We start from the raw sequence: 20,232 nt of genomic DNA on the forward strand, positions 1-20,232 counted from the left end.
TCTGAATGGGAAATGACAAAAATTGTGTCATCTTCAAAGAGAACAAATTCAAGTTACTGAGAGGAATTATTATTATTACAATTAGAACTAAGCACTAAACCCACAAGAGTTATACAACAATAAGCAAAGTAACTGAGAAGCATTGGGAACACCACTGATGTATATGAGGAAGAGCAGGGCCTAGGACACTACCCTGAGGCACACCTACGTTGACAGGCCAAGTTGACAAAGCTACAAAATAAATCTTTGACTTTGATCAAAGTCAAAGATTTATTTCCACATGATGCAATAATTTATTTTCACATGATAAAATGTTTATACAGAAATGACACTATAATTTGTTCATGATTGTTGCCATGTATAAACGTAAGTAACCATTCTTACAGAATTCATTACCTTTGTAACTTGTGAGCTCATCACCTTTGTACTTAGTTCAGCTATCAAAACTTTGGGGGGCCCAGTCCCTGGACCCATTACGTACCTCTGTAATCTGTAAATACCTTTGTAACTTGTCATGATTGTGACCAGACCTACCTGGAGTTCATTACCTTTGTAAATTGTGAGCTCATTACCTCTGTAACTTGCTCAGCTATCAAAACTTTGGAGTCCAGTCCCTGGACCAATTATGTACCTCTGTAATCTTTTGACTACCGCCCACAGGATGGGTATGGGGTGCATAATAAACATATTAAGCTAACAGAGAAATGGGTGACATCTGGCTGTGCATGCAGAAAGCCCATACTTATGATGAGCATTAGTTAATGATGGAAACATATTGGTGTCTGCTGCCATGATAAAACTTAAAGTATTAAGTTGATTTTCTCTATTTAATGTTGGTGCAAACTGCAAACTACTCTTGTTTATTTTATCCCCGTTGTATCTCTTTTTATTGTGATTCCATGTAGTTGATTTATTTAGATTATTTTACTTGTATGGTTATAATCATGACAAATTTCTACTGTAACAGATAAGCTGCTGATAGTAAGCTAGTACAAGGACTCATACCTTTACCTTGCCTTTGAATAGTTTCTAGTTTACCTACTCTGATGGGCCAGGCTCGTCTGGTGCTTGCCTGGTCAACCAGGCTGTTGCTGCTGGAGGCCTGCTGCCCCACATATCCATCACAGCCTGGTTGATCTGGCACCTAGTGAAGATACTTGTCGAGTTTCCTCTTGAAGGCTTCTACACTGGTTCCAGCCGTGTTTCTGATATCTTCTGGCAAGATGTGGAATAGTCTGGGACCCCGGATGCTGATACAGTGTTCCCTTATTGTCCCCACTGCACCCCTGCTCCTCACTGGGTTTATTTTACACTTCCTCCCATATCTCTCACTCCAGTATGTTGTTATGGCAGTGTGCAGATTTTTGACTAAGCCCTCAAGCACCTTCCAAGTATATATTATCATGTACCTCTCTCTCCTCCGCTCCAGTGAATACATGTTCAAGATTTGCAGGGGTCCCCAGTAGTTAGAGGTGCTTTACTGGCTCAATGTGAGCCGTAAACGATCTCTGTATTTGTTCCAGCTCAGATATTTCTCCTGCCCTGAACGGGGCCGTCAGCACTGAGCAATATTCTAAGTGAGGGAGCACTAGCAATTTGAAGAGTGTCACCATTGGCATTATTTCCCTTGTTTTGAAAGTTCTCAATACCCACCCTGTCATCTTCCTGGCTGTCGTGATCTTTGTCTTGTTATGGTCTTTAAAAGAAAGGTCCGCTGACATAATTATTCCCAGGTCTTTTACGTGTTCCTTACGTTCTATTTGGTGACCCTCTTGAGTTTTGTATATAATGCTCATGTTGAGTTCTTCATTCTTTCCATACCTAAGCAGCTGGAACTTATCACCATTGAACGTCATGTTTTCCACTGCCCACTGGAAAACCCTGTTTTATGTCTTCCTGTACTCTTTCAGTGTCCTCTACCGTACTGACTTTCATGCTTATTTTAGTGTCATCTGTAAATGATACAAAAGTGTGCCGGGTGTTTTTGTTTATGTCTGCTATGACATACTTATACTTATATATAAGAACTGATGGTGGCCAGTGGCCTGGTAGGCAACTCTCACTCTTCACACGCTTAAGCGTCCGTGGTTTGATCCCCGGCAAGGGTGAAAACATTGGGTGTATTTGTACAAGATGAAATTAAGACACATGTGCAACATCTGGGTATCTTTATTGTAGACGTTTCGCCATCCAGTGGCTTTATCAATACAAATTCCAAGACAACTTGAAGACAGTAGAACTATATACAGAAGATGAGGTAATCAGTCCCTTAACCTAGGAGTAGGTCTTCAAGTTATGTCTTCAAGTTAGGTCTTCAAGTTAGGTCTTCAAGTTAGGGCTTCAAGTTATGTCTTCAAGTTATGTCCTGGAATTTGTATTGATAAAACTCTTGTTAGAGCAACTGCTCAAGAAGAAATTTCTCACCTAGCTGGAAGTAATAAGTTATCACAAGTTATATACACTGATGGATCTAAACAGGAGTCTTCTGGCAGGGCTGCATCTGCTCTTGTTGCCACCTCCCTAGTTAAAAACGATAATAAATTTGTTGAGTTAGGCATGAGAATTAACAACTGGGCGTCTACACTGCAAACTGAATTATTTGTAATCCTAATGGCGCTAAAGCTAACCTATGACACTGAGCTTGACTCAGGATGGACAGGATGGATAATGAGAACCTTCAAAACTAGGGAGGCCAAGCCCATGATGACACTCTTCAGGTCACTTGTTCTATCTAGGCTGGAATATTGCTGCACACTAACAGCACCTTTCAAGGCAGGTGAAATTGCTGACCTAGAAAATGTACAGAGAACCTTCACGGCGTGCATAACGGAGATAAAACACCTCAATTACTGGGAGCGCTTGAGGTTCCTAAACCTGTATTCCCTGGAACGCAGGCGGGAGAGATACATGATTATATACACCTGGAAAATCCTAGAGGGACTAGTACCGAACTTGCACACGAAAATCACTCACTACGAAAGCAAAAGACTTGGCAGACGATGCAACATCCCCCCAATGAAAAGCAGGGGTGTCACTAGCACGTTAAGAGACCATACAATAAGTGTCAGGGGCCCGAGACTGTTCAACTGCCTCCCAGCATACATAAGGGGGATTACCAACAGACCCCTGGCAGTCTTCAAGCTGGCACTGGACAAGCACCTAAAGTCGATTCCAGCCGGGCTGTGGCTCGTACGTTGGTTTGCGTGCAGGCAGCAGCAACAGCCTGGTTGATCAGCCTCTGATCCACCAGGAGGCCTGGTCACAGACCGGGCCGCGGGAGCGTTGACCCCCGGAACTCTCTCCAGGTAAACTCCAGGCAATCATCATTACTGATTCTGTCATCATTGAAGGTTCTTGACTCATATAATGACTCCAACAACATGCTCATTGGAGAAGCCAGGTATAGATACTCAAAAATTAGGGACAAAGGAATTAATGTACAATTGCTATGGATCCCATCACACACTGGATTACTCCTTCATGATAAAGTTGATATGTTAGCCAAGAAGAGTACCCAGAAGGAGAATGTAGAATATAACTTTGGTATAACTGTGTCTAGCATTAGGAATAATATTAGGAGAGAAGGAAATAATGAAAATGATTGTTATAGGAATGCAGTTAGAAGCCTGAGTAGATCTATAACCCACTATGATAACATTTTTAGATTTAGATTTTGCCACCGAAGTGGCTAGTTTATTGTGCACCCCATATCCATCCTGTGGACGGTAGCGCAAGAGCATATGGATACACAAAAGGCCCAGGAACTAGGCCCCAAAGGGTTAACAAGAATACCCATGGATTTATATCTACATATCTATAGTTCACTTATCTGTTACAAGCAAATTTAGGAAATTTGCTTAGTATATCTGGTATCTTATTTTCATTAATAAGATATCTTGACATGTCACATAGGTTATTATACTGTATGTCTCTGTATTCTTCAATAAGTGGACAATTAAGCACATAGTGTTCAAGAGAGTGACCATATGCCTGATCACATAATTTACATTTAGTTTGATCATCATGTGTGTGTCTCCCAAACTGCCAGAAGTACTTGTAACCAAGCCTAAGCCTGGCCACTACAACATCAGTCAGTCTGTTCACATTGCAAGTTGCTCCATAAACATACTTATCTACGTTCATGTTATCATAGTGGGTTATAGATCTACTCAGGCTTCTAACTGCATTCCTATAACAATCATTTTCATTATTTACTTCTCTCCTAATATTGTTCCTAATGCTAGGCACAGTTATACCAAAGTTGTATTCTACATTCTCCTTCTGGGTACTCTTCTTGGCTAACATATCAACTTTATCATGAAGGAGTAATCCAATGTGTGATGGGATCCATAGCAAGTGTACATTAATTCCTTTGTCCCTAATTTTTGAGTATCTATACCTGGCTTCTCCAATGAGCATGTTGTTGGAGTCATTATATGAGTCAAGAGCCTTCAATGATGACATAGAATCAGTAATGATGATAGAGTCAAGCTCAGTGTCATAGGTTAGCTTTAGCGCCATTAGGATTGCAAACAATTCAGTTTGCAGTGTAGACGCCCAGTTGTTAATTCTTATGCCTAACTCAACAAATTTATTATCGTTTTTAACAAGGGAGGTGGCAACAAGAGCAGATGCAGCCCTGCCAGAAGACTCCTGTTTAGATCCATCAGTGTATATAACTTGTGATAACTTATTACTACCAGCTAGGTGAGAAATTTCTTCTTGAGCAGTTGCTCTAACAAGAGATTTAAGGAAGGGATTACTAGCAATGAGCTTCTTTGGAGGGACTTGTAGGTATGTGATATTAAATGAACACATCTTCCATGGGGAGGGGGGGTGAAATGCTCTTGTTGCCTACAGCGATACAGTTCATGCAGGTTATAAAACTTGATGTAATTGCACGTTTTCACAATCCATTTAGATCTGTGTGTATTTACCTCTAGACACTTGGTAAGGTTCATTGTGACAGTGTCTGGTTCGTTTCTCAACATTCTAATACCGAGTACAGTGTTAATCTATGATAACATGAACGTAGATAAGTATGTTTATGGAGCAACTTGCAATGTGAACAGACTGACTGATGTTGTAGTGGCCAGGCTTAGGCTTGGTTACAAGTACTTCTGGCAGTTTGGGAGACACACACATGATGATCAAACTAAATGTAAATTATGTGATCAGGCATATGGTCACTCTCTTGAACACTATGTGCTTAATTGTCCACTTATTGAGGAATACAGAGACAGTATAATAACCTATGTGACATGTCAAGATATCTTATTAATGAAAATAAGATACCAGATATACTAAGCAAATTTCCTAAATTTGCTTGTAACAGATAAGTGAACTATAGATATGTAGATATAAATCCATATGTATTCCTGTTAACCCTTTGGGGCCTAGTTCCTAGGCCTTTTGTGTATCCATATGCTCTCGCGCTACCGTCCACAGGATGGATGTGTGGTGCACAATAAACTAGCCACTTCGGTGGCAAAATCTAAAATCTAATCTGGATGGCGAAACGTCTACAATAAAGATACCCAGATGTTGCACATGTGTCTTAATTTCATTGGGTGTATTTCCTTACACCTGTCGTCCCATTCACCTAGCAAGCAAGTAGGTACCTGTGTGTCAGTCGACTGCAGGTAAGTTTATTCAGGTACAAGTACACATAAGTAAAGTTACATAAATTATCATACGTACATAGCAGCATAGGTGTAGATTACCTAGGATAAGCCATAAAAGTCAGACAAAGTGACTTATTTATATTGGGGTCCTTGTAATAACTTACTGTTAAGACAACGCTGCAAAAATCCTGCGGGTAAAGCGCTTTACTTGAGAACCACCAGGCTAAATTAGTTGACTATGTTCAGCATATGTTATAAAATCAGAAACAAGAGTAATAAGTTTGAATATTTCGAACTGTAAAAGGTGTCCTCTTCAGATGATTTGTTGAAAAGGACCTCAGTTGGGGGTCGAAATTTGCAGGCAACATATTACTGGCATTTCTGTATTTATGTGTGTTGTATCCATCTGTCAATGACAAACATCCATTTACACTTCAATGGTGCAACATATGTTGTAAACTACTTACCGTAAGCAACGGTTTCAATGCAATTTAGGTTTACATAAACTTCAATTGTAACCCAACTGTGTATCAACGCTTGAGAACTGTCATTTTTCAAATATGGTGTGTTATTTTTCCCTCTGCTTCCTGCAGGCAGCGGTCGGGGTGAGTGGAGGGAGGGATGAGAACTTTTTCCTTTACTATCCTTACCTTAAATGTGTGTGTACTCACCTAATTGTGGTTGCAGGGGTCGATTCATAGTTGTGTGTGTGTGTGTGTGTGTGTGTGTGTGTGTGTGTGTGTGTGTGTACTCACCTATTTGTGGTTGCAGGGGTCGAGTCTTAGCTCCTGGCCCCGCCTCTTCACCGGTTGCTACTGGGCCCTCTCTCTCCCCGCTCCATGAGCTTTATCAAACCTCGTCTTAAAACTGTGTATGGTTCCTGCCTCCACTACGTCATTTTCTAGGCTATTCCACTGCCTTACAACTCTATGACTGAAGAAATACTTCCTAATATCTCTCTGACTCATTTGTGTCTTCAACTTCCAATTGTGGCCTCTTGTTTCTGTGTCCCCTCCCTGGAACATCCTGTCTTTATCCACCTTGTCTATTCCACGCAGCATTTTATATGTCGTTATCATGTCTTCCCTGACCCTCCTGTCCTCCAGTGTCGTCAGGCCGATTTCCCTTAATCTTTCTTCATAGGACATTCCCCTTAGCTCTGGAACTAACCTTGTCGCAAACCTTTGTACTTTCTCTAGTTTCTTGACGTGCTTTATCAAGTGCGGGTTCCAAACAGGTGCTGCATACTCCAGTATGGGCCTGACATACACGGTGTACAGTGTCTTGAACGATTCCTTACTAAGGTATCGGAATGCTGTTCTCAGGTTTGCCAGGCGCCCATATGCTGCAGCAGTTATCTGATTGATGTGTGCTTCCGGAGACATGCTCGGTGTTATACTCACCCCAAGATCTTTCTCCTTGAGTGAAGTTTGCAGTCTTTGGCCACCTAGCCTATACTCTGTCTGTGGTCTTCTGTGCCCTTCCCCTATCTTCATGACTTTGCATTTGGCAGGATTAAATTCGAGAAGCCATTTGCTGGACCAGGTGTCCAGTCTGTCCAGGTCTCTTTGAAGTCCTGCCTGGTCCTTATCTGATTTAATTCTCCTCATTAACTTCACATCATCTGCAAACAGGGACACTTCTGAGTCTAACCCTTCCATCATGTCGTTCACATATACCAAAAATAGCACTGGTCCTAGGACCGACCCCTGTGGGACCCCGCTTGTCACAGGTGCCCACTGTGATACATCATTATGTACCATGACTCGTTGTTGCCTCCCTGTCAGGTACTCTCTGATCCATTGCAGTGCCCTTCCTGTTATATGCACCTGATGCTCTAGCTTCTGCACTAATCTCTTGTGAGGAACTGTGTCAAAGGCCTTCTTGCAGTCCAAGAAGATGCAATCAACCCACCCATCTCTCTCGTGTCTTACTTCTGTTATTTTATCATAAAACTCCAGAAGGTTTGTGACACAGGATTTGCCTTCCATGAATCCGTGCTGGTTGGCATTTATACTCTTGTTCCGTTCCAGGTGCTCCACCACTCTCCTCCTGATAATTTTCTCCATAACTTTGCATACTATACACGTCAATGACACAGGTCTATAGTTTAGTGCCTCTTTTCTGTCTCCTTTTTTAAAAATGGGAACTACATTTGCCGTCTTCCATACCTCAGGTAGTTGGCCAGTTTCCAGGGACGTGTTGAAGATTGTGGCAAGTGGCACGCACAACATATCTGCTCCCTCTCTAAGGAGCCACGGGGAGATGTCCGGTCCCATTGCCTTTGAGGTATCGATGTCCCTTAGCAGTTTCTTCACCTCCTCCTCATCTGTATGTATGTCGTCCAACACTTGTTGGTGTATTCCTTGCTGGTGTCCCCATCTGGTCTGTCCCCCCAGAGTCCTTCCTGTCTCTACTGTAAATACTTCCTTAAATCTCGTGTTGAGCTCCTCACATACCTCTTGATCGTTTCTTGTGAGTTCTCCACCTTCTTTCCTCAGCCTTATCACCTGGTCCTTGACTGTTGTCTTCCTCCTAATGTGGCTACCTGGAGTTTACCTGGAGAGAGTTCCGGGGGTCAACGCCCCCGCGGCCCGGTCTGTGACCAGGCCTCCTGGTGGATCAGAGCCTGATCAACCAGGCTGTTGCTGCTGGCTGCACGCAAACCAACGTACGAGCCACAGCCCGGCTGATCAGGAACTGACTTTAGGTGCTTGTCCAGTGCCAGCTTGAAGACTGCCAGGGGTCTGTTGGTAATCCCCCTTATGTGTGCTGGGAGGCAGTTGAACAGTCTCGGGCCCCTGACACTTATTGTATGGTCTCTTAACGTGCTAGTGACACCCCTGCTTTTCATTGGGGGGATGGTGCATCGTCTGCCAAGTCTTTTGCTTTCGTAATGAGTGATTTTCGTGTGCAAGTTCGGTACTAGTCCCTCTAGGATTTTCCAGGTGTATATAATCATGTATCTCTCCCTCCTGCGTTCCAGGGAATACAGGTTTAGGAACCTCAAGCGCTCCCAGTAATTGAGGTGTTTTATCTCTGTTATGCGCACCGTGAAAGTTCTCTGTACATTTTCTAGGTCGGCAATTTCACCTGCCTTGAAAGGTGCTGTTAGTGTGCAGCAATATTCCAGCCTAGATAGAACAAGTGACCTGAAGAGTGTCCACGGATGAAAGGTATTTTGTTGTTTGTTGCTGGCTTTAGACCCTGTATATTTGCAAAGAAGAATGTCTTCGGACTGGTGGTATTGTTGGTACTGGGGGGGATTTTTTTTTCCGGCATTAGTATCTGTATCTGTTGGTTTGGAGTGGAGGCCATCGACTGTGGTTCCACTCCAGGAATGACTGGATTTGGTGTACGATTTCTGCCATTTCCTGCCAGTTTTTTTTCCTTCCTGGCACTAAAAAACCTCTCCCTCTTGAGTGGCTGTGGCTACCCAGGTTTTCCCATTTTCTGGATGTTTTGTATCTTTTTGTCCCCTTTAGATGGTGTGCCTGCTATACAGCAGTTTCGGGTCAGATTTGACTTTCGATCCTATGTCGTTTTCATACTGTCGCTGGGCCTCCCTCCTTATCTGTGCATACTCGTTTCTGGCTCTTCTACTAATCTCCTTGTTTTCCTGGGTCCTATGCCTCCTGTACCTTTTCCATTCTCTGTTGCACTTAGTTTTTGCCTCCCTACACCTTCGGGTAAACCAAGGACTCGTTTTGGTCTTCCTATTATTTCTGTTTCCCTTGGGAACAAACCTTTCCTCTGCCTCCTTGCACTTTGTTGCCACATATTCCATCATCTCGTTTACTGATTTTCCTACCATTTCTCTGTTCCACTGAACCTCCTGCAGGAAGTTACTCATACCTGTGTAGTCCCCCCTTTTATAGTTTGGCCTGTCCCCTTCAGTTCCTGTTACCTTCTCCACTTGTGTGTGTGTGTGTGAGTGAGTGTGTGTGTGTGTGTGTGTGTGTGTGTGTGTGTGTGTGTGTGTGTGTGTGTGTGTGTGTGTGTGTGTGTGTGTGTGTGTGTGTGTGTGTGTGTGTGTGTGTGTGTGTGTGTGTGGAGGGGTTAGTGGGTGGTACACGGAGTGATGGAATAATGTAATGGCTTTTAACAGGAGGTGGCAAGTGCTACAACAATTGGAAACCCAAAAACATTTGCATAAACTAAATACTGAAGACGGAACACCATGAGATTAACCTTGCTCCTGTAGGTACTAAGTAATTACCAACAGACCCCTGGACCCATTACGTACCTCTGTAATCTGTAAATACCTTTGTAACTTGTCATGATTGTGACCAGACCTACCTTTGTAAATTGTGAGTTCATTACCTTTGTAAATTGTGAGTTCATTACCTCTGTAACTTGCTCAGCTATCAAAACTTTGGAGTCCAGTCCCTGGACCAATTATGTACCTCTGTAATCTTTTGACTACCGCCCATAGGATGGGTATGGGGTGCATAATAAACATATTAAACTTAAACTTAACACCAACAGATAGTTAATGACAGGTAATGACGAGCAGGTAAGCACCAACAGGCAATAAAGAATATGTAACCACGAACATTAATAGTAACCTTCACCTCAACATAAGGACACAAGGCTGAAAATGCAGCTTATCTGAACTTCTTATATAAACATAAATATCTTATCTCAGTATCTACATGCGACGACACAAACTACTGCAGTGATTTCCTGCTGAAACAAAATCTTACTTCGTTGTTAAAATATTATTACCATTTCGGAGAGAGGGGGGGGGGAAGGAGAGTGCCTTGATGTTAATGAAGGGCTCTTGATTCAAGGATCTGGTACTGCCTCCTTATTACCTCCTAGTGCCAACGTTCTGCCTGATTTCTACATGAATATAATATGGACATTTTGCCATGACAGAAATTTGTATGCTTGTGTCCTGACCTGAGAGAGCAGCAAAGTACTGTGTTCCATGGGCCGGCCTCTTCCATTCTTCTATGACTAACTGAGCAGCAGACCTCTCTGACTCCAGCATGCTGTTGTTGCTAGCGTTGTTTTGCCCACTGATTTTGTTGCTTAAGTTAGTCATTGATGTTTCATGCGCTGCTACTATTGTTCTCACTGAAGTTTCAGACTCGTGTTGTTACTGCTGATGTCTCTGCTGTTTCAGACTTGTGCTGTTACTGCTGTTCCAGTTGCTGTTACAGCCTCACTCGTGCACACATCTGAAGGTAAAAATTCACATTAACCTTGCACTCAATAACTAAGAATTCAGTAACACTTCATAAAATGTTAAGCGCAAAATGTAATGAAATATATAATAGTGATGAGACCAGACCAAAATTTTTACCGATACCGATACTCAATTTTCGGACGATACTGATACCGATACCAAATATTCTGCCGATACTGATACTTTTCCTATAATTTTTATTTTAAACATTATTATGACTGTGTTCAGTATATATATATATATATATATATATATATATATATATATATATATATATATATATATATATATATATATATATATATATATATTATTCTTCTTTCTTTCAACACACCGGCCGTATCCCACCGAGGCGGGGTGGCACAAAAGGAAAAACGAAAGCTTCTCCTTTTACATTTAGTAATATATACAGGAGAAGGGGTTACTAGCCCCTTGCTCCCGGCATTTTAGTTGCCTCGTACAACACGCATGACTTACGGAGGAAGAATTCTGTTCCACTTCCCCACGGAGAGAACAGGAAATAAACAAGAACAAGAACTAGTAAGAAAATAGAAGAAAACGCAGAGGGGTGTGTACATATATATATGCTTGTACATGTATGTGTAGTGTGACCTAAGTGTAAGAAGTAGCAAGACGTACCTGAAATCTTGCATGTTTACGAGACAGAAAAATGGACACCAGCAATCCTACCATCATGTAAAACAATTACAGGCTTTCGTTTTACACTCACTTGGCAGGACGGTAGTACCTCCCTGGGCGGTTGCTGTCTACCAACCTACTACCTGCATATATATATATATATATAGATATATATATATATATATATATATATATATATATATATATATATATATATATATATATATATATATATATATAAGCAAACCAGGAAATAATCAATGCTGTGCGAACAATTCTCCCGGAAGTCTCTACTACCGCTATAGAACAGTACCCTCTTGTGAGCACCGGTGGATCACCAGGCCATCAGCACAGTCCTCAAGAACAAATTGAATGACCTGAAGAGAATGGAGGAGAGAATAAGCGATATTGATGCCCATGATGCCCTGTATCTCCTCACAAGGTGTCTTACTACGCCAAGACTCACTTACTTCCTGAGGTGTGCACCCTCTTTTGACAACCCAACACTCGATGAATATGACGCACTCCTGAGATCAACCTTTAAGAAGGCACTGAATCTGTCGCTAGTAGATCAACAATTGGATCAGGCAACCCTCCCAGTGCGACTGGGAGGTATAGGGGTGCGCAAAGCAACGCAGGTAGCTTTACCTGCATTTCTGTGTTCGTGTTTGGCTTCCAGTGGATTAGTCAAGAAAACTGTTCCCGAACGCTTGAGAGACGTGGTAGCTCAAGACCCCATGTTCACTTAAGCAGCCAGGCGGTGGGACACCCTTGCAGACTCCTCCAGTAGACCAGCTTCTCCCAAAGAGTACAAACAGTCCCACCGGGACAAACCGATCATGGAAAAAATCGCTAAAACATTGCTCGCCAACGTTTCAGGAAAGGACAAAGCTCGTCTCCTATCGGTGAAGGCACCACACTCAGATTTCCTTCTAGCTGCTCCCAGTTCCTCCCTGGGCACTCGACTCGACCCATAGGCCATTCGGATTGGTGTTGCTCTTCGCCTAGCCGCCCCCATCCTCACAGAACATAGGTATATTTGCGGCAGGGCGACGGATGATCAATTCGGACTTCATGGTTTGGTGTGTCACACATCAGAAGGGAAGTACGCCGGACATGAGGAAGTCAACGACATCATAAAGAGAAGCCTCGCCACAGCCCGTTGCCCAGCTCAACGGGAACCCCAAGTGCAGACTTCTGACGGAAGTCAAAAGCGTCCTGATGGGACCACTATGCTACTTTGGAAGGATGGAAAGCAGATTGCCTGGAACTACACCTGTGCCGCCACATTGGCAGACACCTACCTGACATACTCCTTAGCTGAAGAGGGTGGAGCTGCCAGCCACATGGAGACCCAGAAGACCCGCAGATATGAAGACCTCACCCCTTGCTATAACTTCATCCCAATAGGGTCGGAGACCCATGGAGCATGGGGCGAGGGTGCTTAAAAGTTCCTGAAAGAGCTGGGTGAAAAACTCATCATAAAAACCAAGGACCACAGGGCGACCAGCTTCCTCTTTCACAGACTCAGTGTTGCGATCCAGAGGGTAAATGCCTGCAGCATTCTGGGCACGCGGCCCACCGCCGGGGAGCTAGATGAAGTATTCGAGATGTAGCTCCGAGTTGTTATCTATGTCTTTTACTCCCTATTGTATTTTTGTCAGTGTATTTTGTCAATGTATTTTGTCTTTAAATAAAGTATCTATAAAATATAGGGGGTGGTAGGAGAAAACAATTTTCAAACAGCTTCAGGGAGAACCTTGAGTTTTCCCTGGAGTAAGTTTATTCTTTTCTCTGAGGATGAGAGTCCCCAGGACAGTTCCAGAGGTGGTACCTCCCTATATTTTATATATAGGGAGGTTTCTTCTCAGGCATGTATTTGTCCAAGCAGTTATTAGCTTGTCTCACCATGAGGTACACTGCAACATATGTCACCTGACTTTGTCACCACACTATTTATACTCACATCCTCTCTTCCCAGGTAGGTCTGTTTATGTCTTAATAAAGCCCATTGTGTGGGCGAAACGTTGTCAACGTTGTCACTTTGATTAAAACTGGACCGAACACATCATCTCTACGCTGAGAGATTGATTACCTCAAACTCCTCATCTTCCGCTCTTGTCTGTGTTGGACTGAAGCCACTTGCGAAACGTTTCCGCTATAAAGATACCCAAGTGTTGTAAAAGTGTCTCATTAATTAACCTGTCGGTTTTCTAAACTTTTGTATGGTAATAGTTGTCAATAAAGGATCGCATTAAACTGCTTCTGTGTCTCTTTCACCACTAATAAATAATGTGACGTATCTTGCAGCTCACCTTCCCTCCTTACCAATCCTGTGCTTAACACTTGTCCACTTGTTATATCCTTCTCTTGATTCAGCTCCCACCAAGAGAGAGCTGCAGGTTCAGAAGGTGACTTGCAGTACTCGACTGTATTCTACTGTGTCAACGATGGTGTTGGGGATCACGCCTAAAGCGCAGTCCATAAGGCTTTTTTTTTTTTTTACCTTACGAAGTTCGTATCTCGCCTAGTTATCTCTTCAAGTAGAGAGACTATCTTAAGTGGTGATAGTCAAGTGTATCAATCATCCCATCTACGCCACCAGACATCCCGTGTCATTAGGTCAATGTACCTGCTCAAGTAGTGTTTATAATAGCTGCCTTCCGTGTAGGCAAATGATTATTGTTCTAAGAAATTATTGCTGCACTGGTCATATATATATATGACCATCAGAAAGGAACACTTATATTTTAGTGGAAATCTGGATAAACCTGGAATTTTATGGTGTATAACTGTTCTTAACTGACACTGAGTCTCTGAAGTCTCTAGAATGATATAATTCAGAGGCTGTGCCTCCCTCGCCCCTGAGGAGCCTAAAATGGGTACTAAGGTGGTAGCTGATCATCCCTGGATGATACATCAATATATAGGTCAACATGAATATTAAGAACGCTTATGAAATTTATTGTTAACATTTTTTCAGGTCAAAGTAGTAATGTTTTGTGCTTCATGCTGACTGGGATGCTGGGAGAATGATTCCATATAAATCGAATACCTGGAGTATACCTGGAGAGGGTTTCAGGGGTCAATGCCCCCGCGCCCCGGTCTGAGACCTGGTGGACCAGGGTCTGATCAACCAGGCTGTTACTACTGGCCGCACGCAAACTGACGTACGAGCCACAGTCCAGCTGGTCAGGTACTGACTTTAGGTGCCTGTCCAGTGCCTTCTTGAAGACAGCCAGGGGTCTATTGGTAATCCCCCTTATGTATGCTGGGAGGCAGTTGAACAGTCTTGGGCCCCTGACACTGTGTTGTCTCTCAGTGTACTCGTGGCGCCCCTGCTTTTCATTGAGGGAATGTTGCATCTCCTGCCGAGCTTTTATGCTTTCTCAGAGAGTGATTTTCGTGTGCAAATTTGGTACTAATCCCTCTAGGATTTTCTAAGTGTATATTATCATGTATCTCTTTCGCCTGCATTCCAGGGAATACAAATTAAGGGACGTCAACCGTTCCTAGTAATTTAGGTGGCTTATTGTACTTATGTGTGCCGTGAAAGATCTTTGTACATTCTCCAGGTCAGCAATTTCGCCTGCCTTGAAGGGGGTAGTTAGTGTACAGCAGAATTACAGCCTAGAGAGAACAAACGATTTGAAGAGAGTTATCATGGGCTTGGCATCTCTAGTTTTGAAGGTTCTCATTATCCATCCTATCATTTTTCTAGCAGATGCGATAGATACATTGTTGTAGTCTTTGAGAGCGACATCCTCTGACATTATCACTCCCAGGTCCTTTGCATTACTTTTTCGCTCTATTGTATGTTTAGAATTTGTTGTATACCCTGATACAGTTTTAATTTCCTCAAGTTTTCCATATCAGAGTACTTGAAATTCCAAGATGACTGCCATATTAAGATAAGATACAATAAAATTTGTTCGGATTTTTAACCCGGGGAGGGTTAGCCACCCAGGATAATCCAAGACAGTGTGTCACCGGGAACTGTGTATCTTACTTCCAGTGTGGTTCGTCAGTCTTGTCCCCTAGGATGCCACCCACAAAAGTCGACTAACAACCAGGTACCTACTTACTACTAGGTGAACAAGGGCAGCAGGTGTAAGGAAACATGTCCAATGTTTCCACCCGTGCCAGGGATTGAACCACGTTACCAACCCACGTTCACCATCAACTGGTTATTATAGGCACGGAGACAATCGCCTTCTCAACGTCCTTTACATTAGGCAGAGAAAGAAAAGTGAACTAGACAACATTCAAACTTTCCACCCCCAAAAGAGCATTAATTTTGGGTCAGATTCGGAGATTTAACCAAACATTAGATCATGTATCGACAGATGCCACTCGAACGGATAAGGAAATATGATCAACAATATATATTATTCATTTGTAAATATGGCAGTAAATGTTACACTCGGTTGATTATTGCCAGAACAATACTGATCATCATTGCCTAACAATTTCTGTCTATAATAACACAGATAATATCTCCACTGGCACATAAAACTTTTTCTTTCAGTTCAACAACAATGTCATGAGAACGAGGCTCTAAACTGCAAGCTGTAGACCTTCTTCTGACACTCTGTCATTAAACTTTTTCCTTAATGAATAAACAGAAGGGTGGAGGAGGGGCTCGAACTGTGGTCCGTAAATTAACAGTCCGACGTTCTACCTTCGACCGCGGTTCGATCCCCTCGTCTACTCTTTTGTTTATACATTAACATTTGCTTATTACAATTTAATTTGAGTCCTTTTCCCTAATACTTAACAAATAACTAAGATACTAATAAACTAAAACCTCCATAATATCATCATCTCAATCATCACCATTATTATCATGTGTATCATTCCCTCCATCATCTTCTTGATTGTCTTTTGTCTTATGGTTTAAACAAGTGTCAGAGTAACGAAATACAAAACAAGAAACTTAGGCAGATGCACATCCAGGGAGGATTACTGATGCAGCTGCACTGAGAGATAAACAGTGAGGATCATATCTGCAGGTTCATTAAGAGATAAACAAGGCTGATCACTGCTGCAGTTGTACTGATAAACAAAGCTGATCACTGCTGCAGTTGTACTGATAAGCAAGGAGGATCACTGCTGCAGTTGTATTAATAAGCAAGGCTGATCACTGCTGCAGCTGTCCAGATAAGCAAGGAGGATCACTGCTGCAGCTACTCTGAATCAAGCTCAGGACTACTACTGGTTCATACTGAACTTGAGATAAAGGTAGACTTCATTACCTCCTTCAGTCTACTGCCAGGCATTTAAGATCTCGACAGCACCAGCAGTGATCATAAGTAAATGCATTCTTCAAGTGGAAAGATGAAGTACTCACGGCAGGTTGTCGCACTCTTCACCGAGACCCACACGATACATTTGTACATAAACTGTAGATGAAGTTGTTGCTTGGCCAGCTATCTTTGTTAATATCTTGGCTTCTAGCACAGCTGTTTACATTGGGGTAGGGTCAGAGAACACTCGTCATAGGTGTCTACTCTATTTGTGTGCCGTCTTGCTAGCAATTTTCATGTCGAAATCCCCAGACTCTGCTGCAGACGGCTTTGTGGCAATACACTTTATAAACTGTAGATCATTAGATTTTGGCCTTTCCACAAGGATTTGTTATTGTACTTAACTGTACTGAGTGTCCGTGGTTTAATCCCCGGCAAGGGTAGAAACGTTGGGCGTGCTTCCTTATACCAGCTACCCCTGGCTGTCTTCAAGAAGGCACTGGACAGGCACCTAAAGTCAGTACCTGACCAGCCGGGCTGTGGTTCGTATGTCGGGTTGCGTGCGGCCAGCAGTAACAGCCTGGTTGATCAGGGCCTGATCCACCATGAGGTCTGGTCACCGACCGGGCCGCGGGGGCGCTGACTCCCGAAACACTCTCCAGGTATACTCCAGGTATACGGTAGGTTAAATGCTGTCTCATATATATTCATTATTTCGTCTTTGAATTCTGGACTCCAGATATTCACAGTTCTCAAGAAGATGAAAACCTAAAGTGCCCAATATTGTCTAATGATAAAGATGTGAAAATTACATAAATCTGACGTATATGTCATGACGCTCATTACATAAGCCTAATGTGCAGCTCATGACGTCGATTACATAAACCTGATTTATATCTCATGACGTTGATTACATGATGTGAATTACATAAATATGATGTACAACTCATGTAGTTTACATAAACCTGATGTACAACTCATGTAGTTTACATAAACCTGATGTACACCTCGTATCGTGCACAAATTGTAACAGATTAGTGTTCTAGGCTATACAGAACCACTATCCTGCGAAGCATCTTAGCAAGCTAGAAGCATAGTTAGCCATAGCCTTCTAAAGTGAGTGAACTTTCCTAGTAGCGGTGTGGCTAACTAGGTGCTGGGGCCCTCTGATGTTTCAGATGGAGGGTAGGTGGCCTTGGGGAGGTTGCCCTCTCGTGCCTCTTGTCTTGCTCCCAGGAATATTCTCACACTCGCTCCACAAAACTATTCACCATTAGCTTTGACTTGTCCACAAACTCTATTTAAAGTTTAATTGCTCTATTATGTACCCCAAGCATCTGTACCAAGATGTATATAAATGTACATACATTCTGGTGATGAGAATATATATATATATATATATATATATATATATATATATATATATATATATATATATATATATATATATATATATAATCAAAACTTTTCTAATGTGTATACTTTACTCCTCGTTTTTATTGCTCTTTGACTCCACTAGAAGCTGGTTCATAGCATGACCGGGTGTTGTAGACCCTTGTAAATAAGTGTTCATGATTCAACACATAATGTGGATTACATAAACCCTAAAATACACCGTGTGGCGCCATGGATTGTAACCTGTACAATTTTACTCGGATTTTATTGGCAATATCAGTGTCGCATAAGATAGCAGCTGCTGGTACAGAGAGCCAAGGCCACTTTAAGAGGGTGTTGGCAGACACTGACTGATGTATTTACAGCTCTGGTGCTATGGATGGATGACCTCGAGTTAAGGCACTAATTTATGCGCGCAAACAACACTAAACTGATTCTTCAAGGACAACAGACAACATTCATCTTAGACATGTAAATTGGAGTTGGACCTGACTAGCTCGTGCTAGCAGGTCTGATGCCGTGGATGTGACCTGGGTCAGTGGCTTAAGCCGGTAGGCGACTTGTACCTGCCTCGCATGGGCCAGTAGGCCTTCTGCAGTGTTCCGTCTTTATATTCTTATGACATGCTATTTTCATTTTGATGGTTGAGTTGTTATTTGTAGTGAATCAGAAAGAGAATGAGTTAGAGTAGCTTCACTGTGCCTATTCACACAACACTGCTACGTCCGATCCGTACCGGGGATCAACCCCCGGTACGGCTGGAAACATGAGGATGTGTTTCCTTAAGACACCTGCTGTCCATGTTCACCTAGCAGTAAAATTAGGTACCTGGGTATTAGTGAACTGGTGTGGGTCGCATCCTGGGGGACAAAATTTACCTAATTTTCCCAAAATGCTCTGCATAACACGGAGCTTTCTATACAGTAGTATGCCACTGATGTCAACTATGATCTGTATACCTTGTACATGGTATAAACCTTGGTAATAAATACCGACAAGTTGGTTTAGAACGACACGTAAGCAAACACTGTAACATATTTATTAGAAAACGTTTCGGTCCTGGGACCTTGATCACTGTTATAGTGTTTGCTTACGTGTCTTTCTAAACCACCTTGTACTTGAACTTGTAGAAATAAAGATTATTATTATTATTATTATTATTATTATTATTATTATTATTATTATTATTATTATTATTATTATTATTATTATTATTATTATTATTATTATTATACTACCTTCCCTTCTTCCCTGGTAGCGGCGCCACTACCATTAGTAAAACTGCCACCACCATCACCATTACTACCATTACCACCGTCACTGTCTACTAGCCACACCACCGTACTCTTGCCACTAACACAGCCATTACCAGAACTACTAATATCATATACCACCACTAACAACACACATTACAGTTCAAATTACAGCAACACGCACCACAATTCAGCTTACAATACACTACTGAGAACATGCACAGGTAAAAAGAGTGCATGTGTATACATGTGGAGCTGTACACCTGCTATGCACCTGTCCTTCACATAAACAGGTATCCAACTTTTTATTCTGAGGCTAAACCAAGTTATGTTTCTCCATGTATCTGTGTGTGTGTGTGTGTGTGTGTGTGTGTGTGTGTGTGTGTGTGTGTGTGTGTGTGCACTCACCCAGTTGTATTCACCTAGTTGTGGTTGCAGGGATCGAGTCACAGTTCCTGGCCCCACCTCTTCACTGGCTGCTACTAAGTCACTTTTCCTGCTCCATGAGCTTTATCTTACCTCTTCTTAAAGCTTTGTATGGATCCTGCCTCCACTACATCACTTCCAAGACTATTCCACTTCCTGACAACTCTGTGACTGAAGAAATACTTCCTAACATCCCTGTGATTCATCTGAGTCTTCAACTTCCAACTGTGACCCCTTGTTGCCGTGTGCGTGCGCGCGCGCGCGCGCGCGCGTGTGTGTGTGTGTGTGTGTGTGTGTACTCACCTAGTTGTACTCACCTAGTTGAGGTTGCGGGGGTCGAGTCCGAGCTCCTGGCCCCGCCTCTTCACTGATCGCTACTAGGTCACTCTCCCTGAGCCGTGAGCTTTATCATACCTCTGCTTAAAGTTATGTATGGATCCTGCCTCCACTACATC

General features: G+C 42.5%; 1 protein-coding gene across 9 annotated transcripts in view; it reads right to left on the minus strand.

Moving 5' to 3' along the window:
- The window catches only part of LOC128692308 (facilitated trehalose transporter Tret1), a 72,484-nt gene that overhangs the window by 50,834 nt on the left and 1,418 nt on the right, over positions 1 to 20,232 (minus strand). For 3 of the 9 annotated variants that reach the window (XM_053781393.1, XM_053781384.1, XM_053781392.2), the window contains exons 1-2: positions 13,773 to 13,931; positions 10,530 to 10,810 (exon numbers count right to left, since the gene is read on the minus strand). In XM_053781393.1, coding sequence (XP_053637368.1) covers positions 10,530 to 10,674 — 145 coding nt within the window. In that variant the 5' untranslated portion in view covers positions 10,675 to 10,810; positions 13,773 to 13,931. Of the gene's footprint in view, positions 1 to 10,529; positions 10,811 to 11,927; positions 11,953 to 13,423; positions 13,446 to 13,772; positions 13,939 to 20,232 lie in introns of those variants that run through there. The other 6 variants (XM_053781386.2, XM_053781387.2, XM_053781390.2 and 3 more) reach the window with 4 other exon arrangements.

The sequence above is a fragment of the Cherax quadricarinatus genome, chromosome 53 (genome assembly GCF_038502225.1).
Source record: "Cherax quadricarinatus isolate ZL_2023a chromosome 53, ASM3850222v1, whole genome shotgun sequence".
Classification (NCBI taxonomy): domain Eukaryota; kingdom Metazoa; phylum Arthropoda; class Malacostraca; order Decapoda; family Parastacidae; genus Cherax; species Cherax quadricarinatus.